At 40.3% G+C, this 21,773-nt stretch overlaps 1 protein-coding gene across 1 annotated transcript; it reads left to right on the forward strand.

Moving 5' to 3' along the window:
• Positions 1-982: 982 nt before the first annotated feature.
• On the forward strand, positions 983-21,238 carry LOC139118779 (O-acyltransferase like protein-like). The gene is made up of 14 exons (XM_070682231.1): positions 983-1,644; positions 6,603-6,775; positions 7,156-7,240; positions 7,766-7,868; positions 12,026-12,351; positions 13,393-13,566; positions 14,483-14,570; positions 14,873-14,962; positions 15,601-15,858; positions 16,042-16,149; positions 17,378-17,522; positions 18,170-18,356; positions 19,330-19,472; positions 20,206-21,238. Exons 1-14 carry the CDS (start codon positions 1,143-1,145, stop codon positions 20,326-20,328), a joined length of 2,505 nt encoding a protein of 834 aa, XP_070538332.1. The 5' UTR covers positions 983-1,142; the 3' UTR covers positions 20,329-21,238.
• The last annotated feature ends 535 nt before the right edge of the window (positions 21,239-21,773 follow it).

Below are 21,773 nucleotides of genomic sequence, written 5' to 3' on the forward strand. Positions count from 1 at the left end.
TAGCGAGGGACAATCAGCGATGATCATCATGATAGATACAAGATTGACGATAATGGATAGGAACAATGGGGTCAGGTCATTGCCGGAGCAGAGCAGAGCCTCGTTTCGTTGTTGTCATCTTCGACGGTAAGTCAGAAAAAACATTCACCGTAAACTCTTGCCAAACCTGGACGAGTTCTAAACCTAACGATGCAAATAAAAGCGACTCGCAACTACTTGAGATGATTCCCCTTTACCTCCATAACATTGGTCTTCTATACCGTTTGCTACTTTTGAACATGACATGTCTCAAAAACGCAGTTTTCTTTTCCGCTGATTACAAAAGTCTTCCAAAGTTTACTTTTTTAAAGTCATGAAGCGGCTTGCACGTTTTTGAAACTTTTGCTGTAGCTTAGGCGCAAGTATAGGCCAGACAAGACATTTTTTTTATAAGAATCTCTGCTACCCGAAAACTAGATGATAAAAATTCTTTATTATTTTTAAAAGGTTTGTCGAAAGCATCATCAGGCCTACCAGCCGTCGTTTTTTCCTTCGTTTGTCGTATATCCATGTGAAGATATGGGAGAGCGGTGAATGCATCTAGTAATTCGTAGAACACCTGCCAAACTGAATAACCATACATACATGAACTGAAGAAGCATCGATTTGATAACCTGTTTGATGGACGCGGTGACAGGACGCTATCTGTTGCATCACGTGACGATAGGAAAAACAATGAATTGTTCAATTGACCTATTTCGGAGTTGAGACTACAGAGAATACATGCAAGTTAAAATTTTGCAATTCAGTACATCAATGGTTCATTTTGCAGATTTAGAAAGACGTGTCTACACAGTACTTAAATATGAGAGCCTCACAAGTTATTTTGTTTTAGAATTTGTGGGCTTTGATGAACAATATCGTGACAATACACAATTTGTAAAAGTTTATCGTCCCCAGTGAGCCTGAATAGTCTCGTGACGCCATTAATTATTGCCGTATTATCTAAACAATGACACTATGACAGCAGGCAGGCCAGGCCAAAGAGGTTGCAGTCATCTCAACCCAAACACAAAGGGTTTCAGTCCATCACACTTACTTGAGACAGACACTGCGCTGTCCGCTTAGCTTCGCGGCGACGGTCAGACCAACGCCCCCTAAAAATGCAAGCCCAACGGAGGACTCTAGTAATACTGCTTTCAAGCTTGGCATTGTTCAATGCCGTATCAACGTTGACTTTCCCCACGGATAGCTTTGATTTCTTGCACGGTCTTGCAGATCGCTCACAGCTTCTCCAGACCGAGGATGCAATGCAAAGGGTCCTTCCAAAACTCCTCAACAAAGACGACGGGGAAGGTATGATGAGAATGGCCTCCATCCTCTACAACGCGCTCGTTGCCAAGGGGAAGAGAGGCGCGGTGGCGGACCCAGCTCTGCCTCCTTTCATTAACATTACCAAGGATTGCACCGACGCTCCATGGTCGCCACTTTCACACCACGGATCCAGTACGCAGGATGGCGAGGCATCGATCCCGAAACAAGTGGGCGAATTAGACGTCGCGTTCGTCTCTAGCCTAACGGATATCTCACGTGATTGTCTTGTGGCGTCGTTGCAGTATATCACTGATCTTGCGTGTGCACCAACGGAAACGTACGCATTGAGAAGTAGGTGCTTTATATATATATATATATATATATATATATATATATATATATATATATTATATATATATATATATATATATATATATATATATATAAACTGATTAGTGATATATATATATATATATATATATATATATATATATATATATATATATATATATATATATATATATATATATCACTAATCAAGTTTCAATGTCCCGTATAACTTGGCAAACGAGGATTGTTTTTACGTTATTGTATGATGAGAAACCCTCCTTTCTTCGTCTCAACAATGAACTCTAAGGAACCTTAACAGTAAAAGCATAATAAAAGTTTCATAAAATCATATTTATGGAGGAAATGGACAAAATGTTGTCCGATCACATTTTAATCCAGATACTGATACTGTGGCTGTAAGATATTATCGTGAAGCCATTCCGGCATCGAAGGTACCGAAGATCCGGTATTTGTATTATTGCACGGATTGTAAGAGAGGCAGACCAAACTATGGTGACACGGCCTCTTAGGGGAAGTGGAGGCATCAAGAATGACCGACGAGTTAGCAGTGCTTCGAAAGATGAACAATTACGGGGAGAATATTAATTCAAACGACGAAACGTTTACTTTACGTTGACTATTCGACCACGGTTGACACAGCTACGTAGGTGTAACAGGATGTCGGAAATATTTCTCTTGTCTTATCAATATTTTTAAATGTGCGTAATTTCCAAACGACATCAATGCTCTTATTTCTTCTAAAACATACCTCGTCGTTTTCGCCCTTTGTCGAATTTTAACATATCATGAACATTTCAAGTTTCACAACACGGTGAAGGCTGCGTTGTCGATGTATTTTCAAAGATTTTACGGGTATCTTAACGTAGCCTACCAAGGGCCTGCAACCATTAGCACCAGTGCAGGGAGACCACCTCATCTTACTCAAGAGGGGTAGCCGTGTTTATAGTTCGAGGGGGTCATCTAAGAAAATGGCAAGTGAGATGAGACCATCTGAAACCAACAGACCAATAAAGCGATGGTGTTACTCTGAGAGATGACGCAAAATTACTTCATTGTCTTTTATTTACTTGTGACTCAAGCAGTAATGTCGAGCGCACTAGCATTGCGCATGACCGTTGTTGTTTGTGTCATGACAATATATCTTACCGAACGCACAAAGATTGTCATAAACTATGATCTTGTCTTCGGCTATCAACATACTTTAACCTGTTCACAACACGGTGCGATCAATGAAAAGCCGATAACTTGCCTTGAGGGAATAGATCGGGAACTTTTTTGTTTTGTTTTTTGTTGTTCTTGGTTTTTTTAATTTTTATTTGTGTGTGACCGATTAAAAACAGCGAAATTAGGCAAAGTCACGAGTGATTTTTGAAAAGGCGAAACAAATTTACGGTCGGAGGGATTTAAATATGGTTGGTCGGGTTACCGGAAACACGTTAATTTCATTTCAGCCCTGTACATACGATCTGTACAGTCACCTCAACGAATAGCAAGTGGTAGGAATAACCGTTATCTTTTACTTGTACTGTCGAGAAACTTTCAGAAACCTTGTTATATAAAAAAAGAACACCGCCCCCTCCCTAGGCCCTCTAACTGATGCAGTCCGTAGGACTGATTTGAATGGGCTTCTAAGGGCAAGGTTTCAGTCTGACCTGGCTGTATGAGGGAGGCAAACAACACGGAGAATTATACTTAAAACATTCGACTGTCAAACTTCAACCACTTGTTTGTTTGTTTAGATTCTCCTCGACTGTACACATTGTGCGTGTATTGGTATTTTGAGGATTAACTGGGCCCAATAAAACCATTTAATTTACTTATCTGATTCACCCTGATAAGGGAGATACACCGCGTTGGTACAACAGTATCTCATGCCAGAAATATTTTTCAAGATGGCCTCATTCCGCACAAAGACTGTGCGAAAACGAATAAAAGCTACATGTGATAAGACAATAACAATAGTGTAATCTAGAAACACTGCTCAATAATGGTACAAGGTATCCAAAATGGGTAAGCGTATATACCGTACCAGCATGCTACACCCTGTACACCCTTCGACATTGACCCAAAGTGACAAATTTAGTGTAATTTGGCAATCATCAAATTATTGGTGTAAGTCAGAGCCAGGAATGTATCGAATGCATTCACCATCTGAGAAAAGGCGCGTCTTAATTGGATACGACATCTCCATATCTACTCTAGAATTTCCTCAATGGTCTATTAAATCTACTTTCCGGGAACCCCTGTGTTAATGTTACTGTGTATTAAATCCGGCTGGTGCTGTTAATTGTGACGACGGTGGCTAATCTCTGCTATGTTATTATCATTCAACATCTATCGTATGTGTAGATTACAGCATAGGGGACAGCGTACATGTCCCTCCTGGGCATTGGGGTGTTTTTTTTCTCAGCAGAGGTTTCTTGTTGCTATTTTTTATGTTATTCAATTTTCAAATAAGTTTTTACTGTGATAGTCCTGATAAAAGATTCACACAATCAACTTTTGGTGCATTCGTCTTAGCACTGGTTTTGTAAAGATTTCTTCTGTTTTGCCTTTATTGTGCCACGGTTACTCATTTCGGGTAGAGTATCCGTAATTGTGCCTTGCAGTTGAGTGTCCTTGATAACTAGTTTTATCAGCAAGTGTATAACACAGAAGACTGTTATCAGGTGCAGCCAACGAACAATGCACTTTTAAAGGGGTCCTTACTATAATAAGATATTGTGCATGACAAATAATGTGAACTGACTGATTTTAAGTCAAGAGGGTAATTAATTAGCCGTTCATAATTTGCCCTCCCATTGAAAATTTTTCGACTTACCCTCCCGCACTAAAACTTCAGTTTTACCCACTCCCCACTTATTTTTGCATGTTTCCCCTTCCTACTGTGACTTTTTGAAGCTCTCCCGCCCTTGGCGAAAAAAAACTTGCCGATTTCCCCTGCCCTGGAAAAAAATTCACCTCAAAATTTTGTCATTCCATTTTCCCTGCAGACATGAAGCTACCCTACCCTGTGATGAAAAGACCTGTCGATTTGTCGATTGTTTCGCCATGTCTTACTTTAAAATTAACGATCCGTTTGTCAATTTTCACAAAAAACAGCCAAAACACAGTTTAGACACAAACACACTAAAGCACATACAAGACAAGCTGGATGATGTGTGAAGCCACTTTCCCTTTATTACAAGGCTAAGAAGTCTGGGTAACCTGTAAAAGGTATAAGTACTTACCCTGTGTCCCCATCCCCGGAAACACCATGGCTCAACTTCCCCTGTCCCCGCTTTAAAAGTAGCTTCCCCTCTCCTCGTTTTTCGCCAAACCCTGGCCCCGGGACAATCAACCGATATCTGCCCTGCCCGACAAAAAATAAAGTTTGCTCCCCTGCCACCTAAAATATGTCCCCTGCCCTAGCAAAATTAAAATTTCCCCTGCCCTCAAAAATTGCTCCCGGAATATAGCTTTTTCGATGAAAAGCTCCGTTGGCTGCACCTGTGTTATGCACTTGCTAGTGCGTTCGTTGTTTGTCAAATTTAAAGTAAATCTATCGATAATCTGGTGACAACGTCCACAGATTAGTAACTTACTCTTGCTTGCTTGCTTTGGCGCATTAGGCAATCTAACCCATCAGATAATAGAAGAAAAAGAAATTCAGTAAAATCATCGGTAACGTACAACCAAAACAAAATATTCACATAAGCAAGGATACGCGTATACCTTCATGCACTGCGCGCCGCGACATACGAGTCATTACATTGTAAATATTACCTCTCTGATAACCGCAAAATAACCGCCCTGGTGTTAGGAAAAATCGGAGTTTTAGTTTGAGCTTCACTTTCTATATGGAAGGTTTGAGGTCAGAATTTCGGCCACAATTTGCAGGCTAGCTGTATGCGGAATGATTGTACATGTAACTGTTGAATGTTATATATTATATCATACCAGATGGCGCAAATACAGCGATCTGATTGGTCGAGATGCGAAAAGAACTACCACGATATACCACGGCCAGCACACGCGCGAGCTCTCAGCTTGAGCAAAAATCCGTTTTTGACGTTCCACGCCAGAATTTCAATGTACTGTTATGCTTTATTGCTTAAATGTATTGTCAAAGATGAGCAAAATTTTTTGGAAGCCGGCTTGCATTTGCGTCAATGGTTGCCATGCCATTCGACTTGCTAGAGCCGGAAACATTACATAAATGTGCTTTGCCTATGTGCAGCATTTCGGAAGCCGTTATCCAATTGGTTGGCCGAATATAATCTTACCATTGTCATTGAATTATACACAATAGACTCCCTAAGTTGTTGTGAATAGTGACAATCGACCAATCAGATATACCCTTTCGAGCCAGCTGTACATCAGCAAGTAGTTCGCGTTGATATCATTTTTCTGTTGCAGGTATAAAGCAGCAGAAATTGTGTTCCTTAATTTTCTTAACTAAGGTAGAACGCGCCTCGGGGACAGATATTCGGACTCTCAAACTTTTTCAATTCTTTTCTGATATACCTACCACTTGGGTTTCATTTTAAAGCTCTCGGTGTAAGAAAAATTTTCACCGGCATAGTTTTTTGAAAATCGAAAATTCTATTTTTTTCTCCATAGAGTTAACACAGGGATGGCGGCAATTTTGAATTTCAAATATCGGTAAATCTTGGGTAATTTGTTTCTCTAGTTCCAAAATTTGCACGATAACCCCGATTTTAATTCTTGATTTTGAAAGAGAACGGCCGAAAGATCCATTGAGGAAAGTCTGAGCAAAAGTTTAAGTCTTTCACTTTCGAGGCGCATACTACCTTAAAGACAGTCCTATATAATGTATTGTCAGTGTGATACAAACACAATAAATTAAGTGACAATGATAGTTGTATCCGCCTTTGTCATATGCTCCTCCTCCTTATTTAGTCACCGCCTTACCAAGTTTAATGTTACATTAATCAATATTTCATGTTTGTTCACAGTGGCCGATGCCTCCGGTAAACTCGAAAGTATGGTAACCAGCCTAAATATACGATGGTTTGGCTCTTTCTTTAGCTGTCGTGACGTCACGGACATCCCTGTTACCATAGATACATCGCAGTCTCTCTCCTTCGATGCTCAGTACTGTCTGCTCACGACGTTTTTTCGTCGTTCGGTGAGATCTTTGAAATTGCGCTCTTTCATCTTTTCAGTTTCCCGCGCCAAAGGGCTTTTGTTATTTGACAGCAGTGTGTGATTGTCTGACGCGATAGAAAACTGGCGATTCGCCCAACGCATTTACTGACAAGACCAGACTGGCATAAAATTGAAATCAGATAGATGTTTTCGAAAATGTATCCCGAGATCAAGCAGCATCTTCATAGTAAGGTCTGACACCACTGTTTGTTGAACTCTTTCGGAATATTTGAATTGTTGTCTGACGTTTGCCGTGATGAGTGTGACATACATACATACATACATACATACATACATACATATGTGTGTTAGTGATATTGTGGATATCATAATATTATTTCTTTCTTTAATTCCTCTCAGTCTGGTATGGACATCCCCTTTCAACTCAGTACATGCGTACCGAGCACGTGTACCAGTGAAGAGGTGACTAACATATCTTCTGTCGGTAAGTGGTGACTTTTCAAAGTCTCCACTTCTCGTCACACGCATGCACAAACACTCACACAAACGCACGCACACACAATATTGAAAGAATTAGAAAATGATAAACACTACGGAACAGACAATTCATAATTTTGCTCTAAAAAACTTTAAACTGCTCTGTTTTATACCAAATAATAAAATTTGGCGACACTTGTGCATGGTTTAGGATTTGAGAAATAAACTAAGTTTTCGATATTTGATATTGAAACTGGCCTTTGTACCTTGTGTTATTTTTATGATGTCCGAAAAAAAAATCAATTTCCACATCACCAAGGCAATGAAAACTTTATTTATTCCACGGGTTTCAAAGTGAGACGTCACCATCAGTAGAAGAGAGTGTTGCAAAAGTTTGAGTACATATATCCGAAAAAGTGTTCTTTCGGGCTCATTTCACTTTACGGTATCTGCAAATTCCCCGCTCAGCTGTTATACACCATAAATATCTCCATGCGCCATCAATAATTCATGTTACATACTTTATTTTCAGCAATCGCAGTGCTGAGGCGTTTTTTTCTGGTGCAGTCATTTGATGTTGTGTCTTCGTATTGCGATTACGATCCGCCATTATCGGCCGGAGCCATTGTCATGCTGTGAGTATTGTACCGTCTTTGATTGATTATCGATCGATCAGTCGATTACCAATCGATTGACGTAATCATCGAGAGATTGGGTGATTGAGTCGCCGAATGATTCCAATTTGTCGACAGATTATGCTCCATAAGTTCAACGGCAATGAAACAGCGGCTATCATCTATGGAAGTGTACCAAAAAAGGGAAAAGTGCTCACTACCTGTTCCTTCGCGGTCGCGCTGGTTTGCCGAGTTTTTGTACTGTCACAGTGGACAGGGGAATTTTTCCCTTTTACCTGAAAGCAACTTGGACACAAGTATAGCGGCAGCCGGTGAGCTAGACACCGTTGTCGACGGGTAACATTCGTAGTTTATTGAGTTGGGAGAAGCATTTGCTGTTGGTTATGCCAAAATCATATCGTGTTGTAAGGCACCGTGGTGCAAACAAGTATTTATTATAGGCTCTAGTCACCATCGACTCGTGCATTGCTCAGTATGTCTCCTGTCTTGCCTTCTGCTGCGCCAGCAAAAAAATCGTTGTAGGCATGTCGTCATATATAGTTGATTGCAAAGGAGGGGTCCGAAATAATGAAATGAGCGACGTCAAGGGTGACAGAGAAATCGGCGAAAATTTTGATGAAGTGCAGACATTTTAGGGAGCGTTCAGTTTTTACGGCCGGGGGGGGGGCGGCAAAATCTTGTCGCCGGTGTTCAAAAATATATAGACCCCCCCTGCATTTTTCGTGAAAAAAAGATGAACCCCCCCTTTGTCAGATGAAAAAAATTGATGACACCCCCCCCCCCCCCGCTGAAAAATAACCAAAACCCATATGTCGAATTTACCCGCATAGTTTGGATTTGAACTCCGGTACGCGGCACACTTTATTCGTGTAGCAGAGATGCCAGTGCACAAACTTCTCAGCCACATCCATTGGAACGTCTGTTAATTAGGACGACCGTAAGGCAATTTTTAACTTCATTTCCATAGACAACTTATGTCCATGGACATTGTATAAAGTCAATTTATTGTAGTGGGCCGCCGGTAAAGAGGGTTGATCATTGCCATCGCATGAAGTAAACCTAACTGGAGTGGGCCGCCAAAGGCGTCTGCCCGTTAAGAGGGTCATGGGTAAGGCGACCCGCCGGTAAAGAGGGTCGATCATGGCCATGGCATAAAGTGAACTTTATTGTTGGTATTATGTTTTTGAAAATGTGGTGACCCCCCCTTTCCTACCAGTGAAAAAGCGAACCCCCCTTTGCGGATTCAAAAATTACGATGACCCCCCCCCCCCTGGATTTTGCCGCCCCCTCCCGGCTGTAAAAACTGAACGGTCCCTTAGTGTGAGAGTTGGCCGTCCTCGCTAACACCATGGAGCTAAAAAGCTCCATGCTAACACATAGCATCACCCGTGACACGCGAGTGCCTCAAGCGTGAAAGCTGGGAAGATTTCGGCCATTCCCGAGGCATGCAACATGATAAGGCCGAACAAAAAACTCTGCTGTTCCGATAACCCGACCTACCCTATTTTCACCTGCCGACTTAGAGCTACGTAAACACAGAAGTAAAAACAAGACAGGAAAAAGCTGTGAAATCACGCGTTCGTTACTTGGCATTTGATTTTTGTTTAAACGAGGATGTCTTTTATGTTTTTCCCCCTTTATGTGTATGAAACGTTTTTCTGGAAATGTTATTGCTGTGGCCAGTGTTTGACCGCCCTGAACCCCTGAAAAATGCATATTTAAAAATGAAAATATTTCGGAAAAAAAATCCTGCCGACCTACCTACCCTTTTTTTGAAAACCATGTCATGGGAACAGTACAATTTATTTTTTCGGCCCAACTATAATCGTCTACATCATATATTTTTTGCTTTTCATGTTTCATAAACTTTGATCAAATTCCCAGTTCGTCTTCAAGCTGCCACAGCAGATAGGCCTAATTAGTAGATAACAGTATTAGCGAAATGAATTGAAGAAATTTCAACATGGTATATAGTCAGTGTTGTCCTTATATTTAAAAGTAGCCGGGTAATTTAAGAAAGTAGACGGGTGGACTGCGAGGGAGGGAAGCGACCGAGCGGCGAGTGACCGTAGCGAACGAGGGGGGAGAGCGCGAGAGGGGGGTGTCCCCTCTCTCGCAAGGCGAAAAATGAAATTTTGGAGTGGAAATGGTGTTCTCTGGTGGCATCTGAGGTGACATTTAGCTGAGACTGAAACAGTACTTTTGTTGTGTGTCTTAGACGTGGTTCACATACAACAAAACAAACAAACATGATTTTGTCTTGTTTGTATTATTTATGACACACTTATGGTTTTATTTGCAGTGAAGATGTAACATTTAATCTTAAATCACCCGCTGTCTGCTCATTTAATTGCTCATTTCCCATTCTTCATTACCACATAGTAGTTTCCCCAAAACCATCAAACTCATTCTATTCTAATCAAAACACATTCGCTTTTGTTAAGAAAAACATCGGTAAGATAATTCACTGTAACAGTGTTCGCATTTACGAAAAAAAAAAATGCGTATATAGAAAACTCCTAACAATGAAAAAATGCGTAGAGAGTCGATCCAATGCGTAATAATATTACGCATTGGATTGAGTCTCTACGCATTTTTTCATTAATATGAGTTTTCTATACGCAAACGATATATAGTAAAATGTTTGTGAAAGCACTCTCCGCGACTGAGCTTAGACGACAATCAGACGAGATGAGTGCCCGCTTAACATTAAATTTGTTGCAACATTTCTTCCAATCACTCATTTTATGTGGAAAGTTTCGGATTCTCTGAGTGTAGTCGGAAAAATCGGCATCGTCGAGTCAGAGGCACGGTACCATGTCAGCTGTGCCTATAAACTTACTACGTTGCTAATTTTCAGGCGAGCGATAGTTTAAATGTTGCAACAAATTAAATGCAAACCGCACACGATCATCGCGTCTCGCTGTCCCCAAATTTTTTCAAAGCCTGAGATATGCAGCATGGCGTCAGAAGGAAACAACTCTATTTTCTTTCAAATTTGCTCCACGAGTCCGTGAAAAAAATGATTCAGAGGGTCCATCGAAATACACTATCGGGCAACCCAAAATGGTGAACATGGAGAGGCGCAGTGAAATTGAACCCATGCCGGAATCCACGACGTATTGTCCTGTTGTCTTTAGGAACAGGGGATCAGCGCCACGGTGAAGCCGTGAGCCGTGACGATGGTGCGCCGGTCGGCAACGGTCGGCAACACACACGCCTGTGACCGTGGATTCTAAGTACGTAAAATAATCAATGGAAAAAAATACCCATTTAAATAAACAGTTGCTTCTAAAAAAATCAGTTCTAGCTCATTTTTTTTTTTGAAATATAGAAAATGCGTCGGTATTGCTCTGAGAATAACCTGATTTGTTGAGAAGATCATACTCGTAGTGGCCGTGACGTTGGCAGCCAGCGCGGCGGCGGAAAACTAGCTGCAGTCTCATGAACTTCGAATCGTCGATCAAAATCACATCTTTTCGGCGTCTTTTTCTCACAAATTCAGCGAAATTGAAGTTTTTCATACATAAACTAAATATAGTTTTCGAATCAAGTATACCTTTCGAACGGGCTTTCTTCGAGAAAAAATATTCCATCGGCAAGGTGCCAGTGGCCGACGCCACATTTCTTTTTGACGCCATCGTTGAAAATCATGACCTAAGATGACCTTCATACTAATCACCAATTACACTGCTCGTAACAAAGACAACACCATAGGCGCGTCCATCAGCCAATCACACTATTTAACAAATAAAAGATCGGGCTCAAAAAGCCACAAACGGGTATTTAGAAACTGTTTTATGTTTGTGCAGTTCCATGCGGGGAATTCTAAGGGGTCGCGAAACTGCTAATCGTACGTGTGCCGTCTAACAGCTGGCAGTGCAATCCCGAAATTACAGGTCTATAAAAATAATCTAATGACGTTAAAAGTAGCCGGGAAAAAAATGCAAAACAGCCGAGTTATTTACCCGACACCCGGCTTCTAAGGACAACACTGTATAGTAAACACTTGCTACATGTGTAAGCTTGCACACCAGGATAAATGATTAGCTCTGCCACGCAGAGCTAGATGGGTGAAGAAACAGCTCGCTCTGTGATATAGACCTACATGACATGTTATCTTTTTTCCTACAACTGCTCCCGCCCTTTTTTTGCAGATGTGTAATTGGCGTATTACTCCTCCTTGTTGTCTGCGGCTCTGTGGCAGATTACGTCATCAGATGCAAGTATAAGAACGAAGACGACTCATTCGTCGAATCGGACCGGCCAGGCGTGTATGAACCAAAATCCGACTCAGACTTTGCACCTGATCAACCGGTCACCCAAACTAAGACTCTTGACGATGAGGGCGCAAGTCAAGGGAACGAGACCCCGAATGAAAACGGACCTGTAGCGGAGGATTCTGAACAAAGCAGAGCAAGTGAGAAGGAAATTCTACGCGACATCGGAAAAGAAGAGTCTTCTGTATATTCTTCAAGTCTAGGCATGTGCTTCATTGTTATTGACAGGTTCCATTTAAAAAGTCTTACATTCTTAATAATTATTTTTTATTTACTACAAGCCACGTTCAGTAACATACATCGAATATTCCCTTTTACATAAAATGACCATTTTCATGATTTACCATGATTTACATAAAATGACTGATTTAATACCACTATGCTTTGGTCATTAGTGAAAAAAACGGCATTTTAGAATATTCTCAGTGCGAAACAATGTCTTTTTATAAAATTTGATGTGTACGTTCAGCTCTAAAAGGGATTATAAGCGTCACGCCGTGCAAACAGCCGTTTTTCTAACACACCCGAAGAAATGATCATTCGGTGAAATGTACACACTACGGGCAGTAATTATCAATTCAGTATGGAAAATGGAAAAAAGTTTTCCTCTGTGACTTAAGTCCGATCTGTTATATTCTTCAATTAATTTCTTTCCATGATTTACCGAGATTTAAAGACCCTCGTTGAAAGTCGCGCGCCCGAGGTGGAACTAAGGGGATGGAGTGATTTAGTCACTAGAATTGAAACAGGCTTACCATTTAGACATATCAAATTGCAAAGTACTATACATTTATTGTCGAAATGCTGGTAGAGGTCAAAAGTCTGCATATTTAGCCGAATGCTATCGTCAAATCTCCATACTTTTCACAAAAAGATGGGACAAAAGTGCCTTTCTCAGACCAAAAGTTGTGATAGAGACAAAAAACGGGAATCACAAGTCTGCATTTTATCAATGTTTCCTAGATCTAAAGTTAGATTAGAAGAAAAAAGGTCAGATCAAAACCGCGGTATGTAAGTGCATAGCTATCCTGCGGCAGTGCCCCCCCCCCCCTCGCACTTGCTGCCATGGTGCGCACTTCCCCACCAACGGCGAAAGTCGGAAAATTCACGCCCCATTGCCTATAGTTCTTTTCGGCCATGTGTCACTATTTCGATAACAAAGTTAGGATAGATTGTCTCTCAGAAATAATTTAGTGAGGAGATAATTTAGTGACGTATAAGTTTATCGTCTGTTCTTTCTTTAGCAAAGAAGTGGAGTCCTCTTCTCGCCTTCTCTGTCTATTTGAACGGCGACGAAGTGTTAAAAACGAAGAATGAGACAGGTAACCCCTCCCTGAACAGTGTCTATGGGATGAGAGTTCTAACCATCATGTGGATCATGTACAGCATGCACTATGAAATCTCTATTACTGTGTCACGTAAGAACATATTTTATTATTTTCGGAATGAATAGAAATTTCGTTTGTTTAGCTTTTAATTTTTTGAATGAAGTCGTAGCTGTATTTTTTATATCTTAATTAAATTGGTCTTCAATTATTAACTCATAACGGCTCATTGGAGATTATTCCCAAACAAGAATACTAAAGTAGTGCCATAATGTAATGGAACAACTACACTATGGGTCATTTCGCCGGTGCGTTCAGGCAATGCGATTGATATTTATATAATGCACGAACGGGGCATATTAGTATGCAACGTCTATAATGAGCCATTGTCATATCATTTGCATACCCAAACAATATTTATTAATAAACATCTATAATCGATTACCCATAAATCATCCATGTGTACACTTGAAGATAGCCCGAGCGTCGTTTTAAAAGATCTTTCGGAATAGGCAGAAATTGAATTTGGTAGGCGTTTTTGGAAAAAGTGTATATTTATTGAACAGTACGAGAATTCCAACCAATAGTTAAGTGGCAGGTTCACTTTATTTAATACATAAGAATCAAACTATCCGTATACAACCATGCCAACACAAACAACGATTTGATATTTCATGAAAATTAAAACCCTGGTTCAAAAAGAAGATGTTTTTTCAGCAGAAAGAAGAAGTGCTTGAAGTCTGCCTTTTGATACTGCACGTACAGTGCATGATTTTACATGTAAGCCACTAAATATTCCCCAATCATATTGCGTCACCACCATTTGATTTGCATGCGCAAATACACTAGCACACATGAAATACGTTTCAATTGAAAATTGGCTACTGTAGATGACGAGTCGAATGACAATTTCTTGAAGCATGCTGGATTGAACATAAAGTCAGTCTGAGAAAAAACAAACGCGGAAGAATTTATCTACTCACCAGTGATTTTATGACGTATTTTACAGTGAATCCAGCTGATTACGGCGTGGGCAGTTTCATAGGTCAACCGATCACCGACGCCTCTATGGGGGGAGACACGTTTCTTGTTATCAGGTAAAATTATTAAAAGTTAACTTTATTTCAACCTTTCTCAGTTTGATCGTACCTCATGTCTAGAAACATACAGCTAGGTTTGCACTCTATGATGTCGTATGGTATCAAAAATTTATTTTTCATTGCATAATTTAAAGAGAATATCTATAGAACATCCAGACTATACAAAGGATGAGCTTGCTCTCGCGAGGTCTTACGTGACTATATATTCTTCTACGCCTGTCAATCTCAATTACTGGAACTGACTAAACAATAATCATTTCATTCGATTTGTTTGTTTGTTTGCTTTTCACTTTTAACAGTGGTCTTCTGGTCACTTATTGGACTCTTCATCGCCTCAAAGAAGATGGCAAAGTTAACTGGTTGCTATTTATTTTCCACAGATTCTGGAGGTAGGCTAGCAACCTTTTTGTAAATCCCGCCATGCTATTTCTATGTACAACTGTGTCACTTTGATAACTTCCAAGAGATGGTGGAAGCACGAAAATATAAAAATGGCGAAAAAATTAAAAATTTTAAACAAAAATTTTTACTTTGCCCTACGGTAAACGTTTCAATGACATAAAAACTTTTCTAGCTATTCGCGTAATTTACCTTCGGCATCTCACCACTTATTGAAAAGGAACCGCCTGCCTCGTCGTTCATTGCCATTTACTCAAGATGAAGGAATTATATAGCGTAATTTTGAAATTAAAAGTGTCTTTCAAAATCTTGATATCAAAGAGTACCTGATGCGATATCAAAAGACGCACAATGCCATCAATTTCAATTTCTTCAATCGAAATGATGATGATAACGATGATGACGATGATGATGATGATGATGATGATGATGATGATGATGATGACGACGACGACCATCAACATTATCATCACCATAATTATCACCACAATATATAATAACAATGATATTTCAAAAAGGTAAGAGCAAAAATAGCATTTGTTTTATAATACCCACATGATGAGATGTGTTACAGTCTTTGGAGCCAGTACAGCAGTACAACAACTTTTCTCAAATTTCCTCATTTCAGAATCTTCCCTACGTACTACTTTGTGCTGTTCTACTACATGTATTGCTTTATGTACACAAGCATTGGTCCCACCAAGTACATACTGGACGAAAGCTTAGACACGTGTTACGAATACTGGTGGACAAATGTGCTGTTTATCCAGAATCTACACCCATACTTCGACCCTGTCAGAAGCAGATGCATGGGATGGTCATGGTTTGTGTGTTTGCTGATACAGTTATGCATCATCACTCCAATAATATTGGCAATTTTAAATTGGTAAGCTATTACAGTTTTGGCAGCGGAGGAGAAGTTACTTTATCCGCCAGCATTACTTTCGATGACATGAGAGAGAGAGAGAGAGAGAGAGAGAGAGAGAGAGAGAGAGAGAGAGAGAGAGAGAGAGAGAGAGAGATAGTTGTAATGTCAATGAAGTGTATTAAACATATTTTTTTCTTATAGGCGGAAGATCTGGGGCTTAATCTTAATTGGAGCTATGATTCTAGTTGACATTGTCTGTACGCTTCTAATATCAGGATACTGGGGACTAGCCGTCAGCGGGGGACTTGAGTAAGTCATGTAATTTATTAAAGCCCCAGTGCTGCTAACTTTCGATGGTTTTTTCATTATTTTTATTTTATAAATCAATTGCAACATCTTATTCTACTCCCCAAAGAATGTTGAAACACCCACTATTTAGCTCGTCAACTTAGCGTCTATATGTGTTAAATGCATAAATATTGTTTACATTTGAATTCTAGTCCGGACCAGAAGTCAGTTTTCAACAATAATAATACACATTAGAAACATAGGGACTGAGTTGACAAGCTGGATACTGTGTATATCAACATTCTTTGGGGAGAAGAACAAGGAATTATGGTTCACATTCAAAATAAAAATGGTGAAATTATCATCAAAAGTTAGCAGCACTGGGGCTTTAATATTATGGCGAGTATATTTGTGGGAACGCGTCGCCAACACTGAAACCGTGCAGTTTCTTGAAATGAATGTTATGGATCTAAACGAAAACGAATACAAAATTAGCACCTAGAGCTCTGACCCACCGTCTCCTTAGTTACGGGTGTACATCAAGATTATTAACAAACTGATTGTATGCAAGATTTAGATAATATTACTATACATAACAAACGTTATGCCGGTTCTTGTACAACTGTCTTGTTCTGCTATGATGACTCACATGTGTCCCATGTACACAGCATTTGTATTCAATTAAAGGTAAAAAAAACTTGTATCATTCTAACTTACAAACTATTGTCTGTAGCATAAACATTGAATTTCCTCGTGATTGTTTCTCCTTGTGACAGTACTCTGTGTCTTTGCTGGGTTATGAAAACAGTGCAGCTGATTTCAATTCCCCAAAACACACTCTCTGCATCTATCACAAGTTTGTATGACGGCGTTTGACGCCAACAACAGTGGCCCCGTAAAAAGACGTTGCTTCAATAAACTAATAATTGTGTAGAGGCTGTAATGCATTGAACTGTGTCTTGTAAATGCTCTTGACAGGGTCGGTTTTGTCAGAGAGAGAGAGAGAGAGAGAGAGAGAGAGAGAGAGAGAGAATGCATTGAACTGTGTCTTGTAAATGCTCTTGACAGGGTCGGTTTTGTAAGAGAGAGAGAGAGAGAGAGAGAGAGAGAGAGAGAGAGAGAGAGAGAGAGAGAGAATGCATGGAACTGTGTCTTGTAAATGCTCTTGACAGGGTCGGTTTTGTCAGAGAGAGAGAGAGAGAGAGAGAGAGAGAGAGATGTATCTTGACACATAATCATTTTATTTCAGACCGTTCAATAACAGGACAGACGACAATCCGCTTGGAGATTACATCATGACGAAGCCACAGACACGTATGGGCAGTTACTTCGTGGGCATGTTTCTCGGATACATGATCTTTTATGAAGTGTACAAGCAGAAGCGGCTCAACAAGGTATCTAATATCAGCACGTTGTCGGCACATACTGTTTCCTTTCCAGCTGGCGATGCCCCGTATAATCAGTCCGGGCAATGCAAAGTTTTCGTCTCATTGAAACAAATCGGGTAAAATGGTAAACATATGATTGAGTTCGGTTGTTGTCACTGCTATAAATCGTTCTACCGTATACTTTCCACATGGTCATCCAGGCTAGTGCGATGACAGTTCTCTGCAAAGATGTACACTCTATCTATGTCCCAGGAGCAGATCTTATAGACTGTTTCATAGGACACTTTTTTCCACCAATCTCATTACAGTACTTGTATAGAAACGAGAATGCTCATTGGATAAAGGGAAAGTGAATCGAGTCTCTAGCACAGCACCGACAAGTAGGGCTGTAGCCTGACCAAATTGCCGGGGGGGCTGAACCTGGCTTAGCTAAGACTTGGGCAATTTACATCAATTTACATATTGACTCTGTGGATATTTCCAGGGGACAGCCAACTGCCCCCACCTATAGGCTACGGCCCTGATGATTGGAAATGAAATGAAATTATGACCCTATTACCCCTACTGCTTTAATTATTTTGAATTGTGTTTTTAAGTCCAGCTTAAACATAACCTCCAACACATAGTACTAATTTTTATCCTATTTTCATCAGTGGCTTGTAGCCTGTCTCTGGGTCACGTCGGCAATTGTTGGCATCCTGATGGTTTATGGCAGATACTGGGCCGTCAATGGTGACCCTTGGGGTCAGGGGTTACAACTATTCTATCTCTCATGCAGCAGAATCTTCTACGCCATCTGTGTGGCGTGGTGTCTGTTTGCCTGTATTCACGGCTATGCAGGTTAGTTTGAGCTGATAAACTTCTTGGGGTCACCTTTAAAGGGGAGTGGTCGTCGGAACTCTGCTCAAAGGTTGCCAGGAACCCCTACGACCGATTTAAATACTGTATCTAGGGTACGTTGGTGATTGATGGAAGTTGAAACATACTTGTTAACTGTGTTGAAGTGATGCATATAGATATCATGCACGAAATATATTGTTTATAAACAAGAACGTCACACACGCGCAGTTCCGACGACCAACCCCTTTAAATGGACGCAGTCGCCGTGTTTGATGGTTTGTTAATTCATACCCAATATTTTCTAAAATCAAATTAATCTTGAATTCAAACAGTAATGTTAACAAAGAGTAATGTTGGTGGCAACTTGTACCGTACGCTGACGTTTACAGTTCTTGAAGAGAAGATGAACGCTTATGTCTTTAGCATTAATTCTTGGTGAAATAGATGTCGAAGAATTTATGTCAACGCTTTCTGTATCCCTACTGTTTGTAATCGGGATTGGGGGCATGTTTTATGACTGTACTCCCACCGGTATTCTGTCAAAATATAAAAAGTCGTGCCTATAGACATCGATTTTGTGACTTCCTTTTGGTTGGCAAGGACAATCGGCAAATTGCAATATAAAAGATGATCAGAATACGATATTTTACATGCACCGTTCCTCTAGAATATTCCGAACAACTCGGCCAAGTAACAAACGAGCAGCCTCCAGTAAAACTATGCCACATTCTAAAGTATCACTGTTCTGTTTTGTGATTTTGTATATTCATTTTATGAAAAGCAACACTGCCTAGTAAAGAATACACCAGCACGCAATCATTATCTTTGCATCGATATGCCGGTACGTTCTTGAGGAGTGAGTGTTTCTTGTCACGAGGCAGACCTGTCTTTGGTGTTGCAGCTCGTGTAGTATGCGATTGTTAAGTTAACCAAGCATTTAACACTTCCGTCTCTGTCCCAACCTCTCCCAAAGGGTTTGTCAATAGATTTCTTTCGTGGAAGTTCTTCATTCCAATTGGTCGACTGGTCTACTGCCTGTATCTGATCTATCCACTGCTCATGATCAGGGCTCTAGGTGGAAATGAAGTCCAGATGTACGTGTATGATCTCAACTTTGTAAGTATGGCTTATTATCTCTGATGTACCATTGATTCAGAGAGGCAAGTGTATGACATGGGCGTGTATACCGAGATATCAGACTGACTTTAACTCTTTAAGGAAGACACGAACGTCATGGATTGTTTTTTCAATTGGTCGAATTTTGTCGAATTTTTTGTCGTTTGCATTATGTTGCTTGACTTGTGTTTATTAACTACAAGGATTTACAATTATGAAAGCCATGCAACAGCAACGATGGCAATCATAAGGCAGCGGTGACGATGATATGATGATGATGATGATGATGATGATGATGATGATGATGATGATGATGATGATGATGATGATGATGATGATGATGATGATGATGATGATGATGATGATGATGAGTAGGAGTAGGAGGAGGAGGAGGAGGACGACGAAGACGACGAGGATGACGACGACGACGATAATGATGAGTTGAGTCGACGGCGACGATGACGAGGACACGGCGGCGACGACGACGGCGATGATGATGATGATGATGATGATGATCATCATCATCATCATCATCATTATCATCATTATCATCATCATCATTATCATCATCATTATCATCATCATTATCATCATCATCATCATCATCATCATGGCGGCGGCGGTGGTGGTGATGTAAAAGATATATAGTGATAATGATATACTATAACGGTTTAAGACAATAGAAATAATTTGACTTTGTGTATAACATTTGAGAAAAATTTTCTTCCGACAGTTGTATTTCTACATCCCCAATCTTTTTTTGGGATTCTTCTTCTCGTTCTTCCTTGTCCTGCTGGTTGAGAGACCCTTTATGAAACTCGAAAGATTGATGTACAGACGAGGCCTCAAAGACTGACATCCCCCCTGTCACTTGGTATCACGAAGGCTGAAAGAACAGTGGTCACTATTCTACAAAGGATTTCTACGTTCGCAAGCGTGACCAGGCCAATCACATTGGACAGCTCCTTCAACGTTGGCTCTCAACTTCAACCTCTACTCTCTGAAAGCTTGTGCTGAGGAAGTCACTATGCAAAACCTCTGTACTGGGGATTGAGCATTCCTTTCTAGAGAATATTTTGTCTTGTAAATAGGAAATTTCCAGTGACACTTAAAGAAATCTAAACACTTAGAACTCAAATTCAGATATGATTTTCGCACTAACTTCGTGATGGCTTTACAGCAGTATTAGCTGTGATTTTTTTACGTATTTCCAAATATTTTTGTTCTGTTTATATATATACATATGACGGGTTTTCTGCTGATTTCGACTGCGACGACTTTTCACTCGCTGTGGTGACGAGGTGTGTAAGCGACGAAAAGCCGTCAGAAAACTATACCTCCACAGCTATGGACCCACAGCTAGTGCAATGCAAACGTCGTGCTCGTACATATTTTTTTTCAACAATGATGATATTTTGTTTTTCAAGACATATCAAGGAGCAGCAGAAGACAGAGAAAATGTTCTTGTTTCACAGAATGAAATGATCCAAATTACGACTCCTAAAGCCACTTTAAAGATTTACAGATAAACAGCATTTCATGGTTGGTGTGGTACGAGTACAACTGGGGAGCCAATCGTTTTGAGGCGATTTTGCCATAAAAAAATCACAACAAAATTATTTGAATCGGCTCTCGGACGACGTAATTTTGTTTTCCACGCGTTTTATTCGGAATTGTGGTAGATACACGTTCACTAGATTTGTATACCTGTGATCATTTTTTAGCGCTGTGTTCAACTAATAAATTCTCGTATTTTAAAAAACGGAGTTGTGCGTTTGCTCTATCGCAAGACCAGTGCTATCTTCAATTTTAAAAGGGGAACGAATTTTCCTCGGCGACAACTCATACCCAATGGATTTTTGCATGGTTAATCATTGTGGCCAATAATTTCACTGTCAGATTAGAAACCACAAATTTTATACGGTAGAACCAGTGCTCGTATTATGGTGTCTATAAAGATGACTGAATACAATCATACCCACTAGGATAAAGTTGAATTGTGCAAGCGTTCGGCGAGGGCCCACCATTCTTCAGTGCTGCCCTCTTTCTGACTTGCAACTAATACCAACCCGGCCGACAAAAGGCAAAAAAGGCGGAAAATTACATGGCCCGACACTTGTATCGTTCCACAGAGGGATCGTACCACCAGTATTAATTGATAATCTGCTGTGATTATCTGACATGTTCAGACATTATTACTAGGGAGTCGACGCAACATGTCACCAATCTTGCTTGCAGACAGAAAACAGAAAGGGGTGATCACATGCTAGCTCTGTATCATCCAGAATGTTATGCTAATGA

Source organism: Ptychodera flava, chromosome 19 (assembly GCF_041260155.1).
Source record: "Ptychodera flava strain L36383 chromosome 19, AS_Pfla_20210202, whole genome shotgun sequence".
NCBI classification, from domain to species: Eukaryota; Metazoa; Hemichordata; class Enteropneusta; family Ptychoderidae; genus Ptychodera; species Ptychodera flava.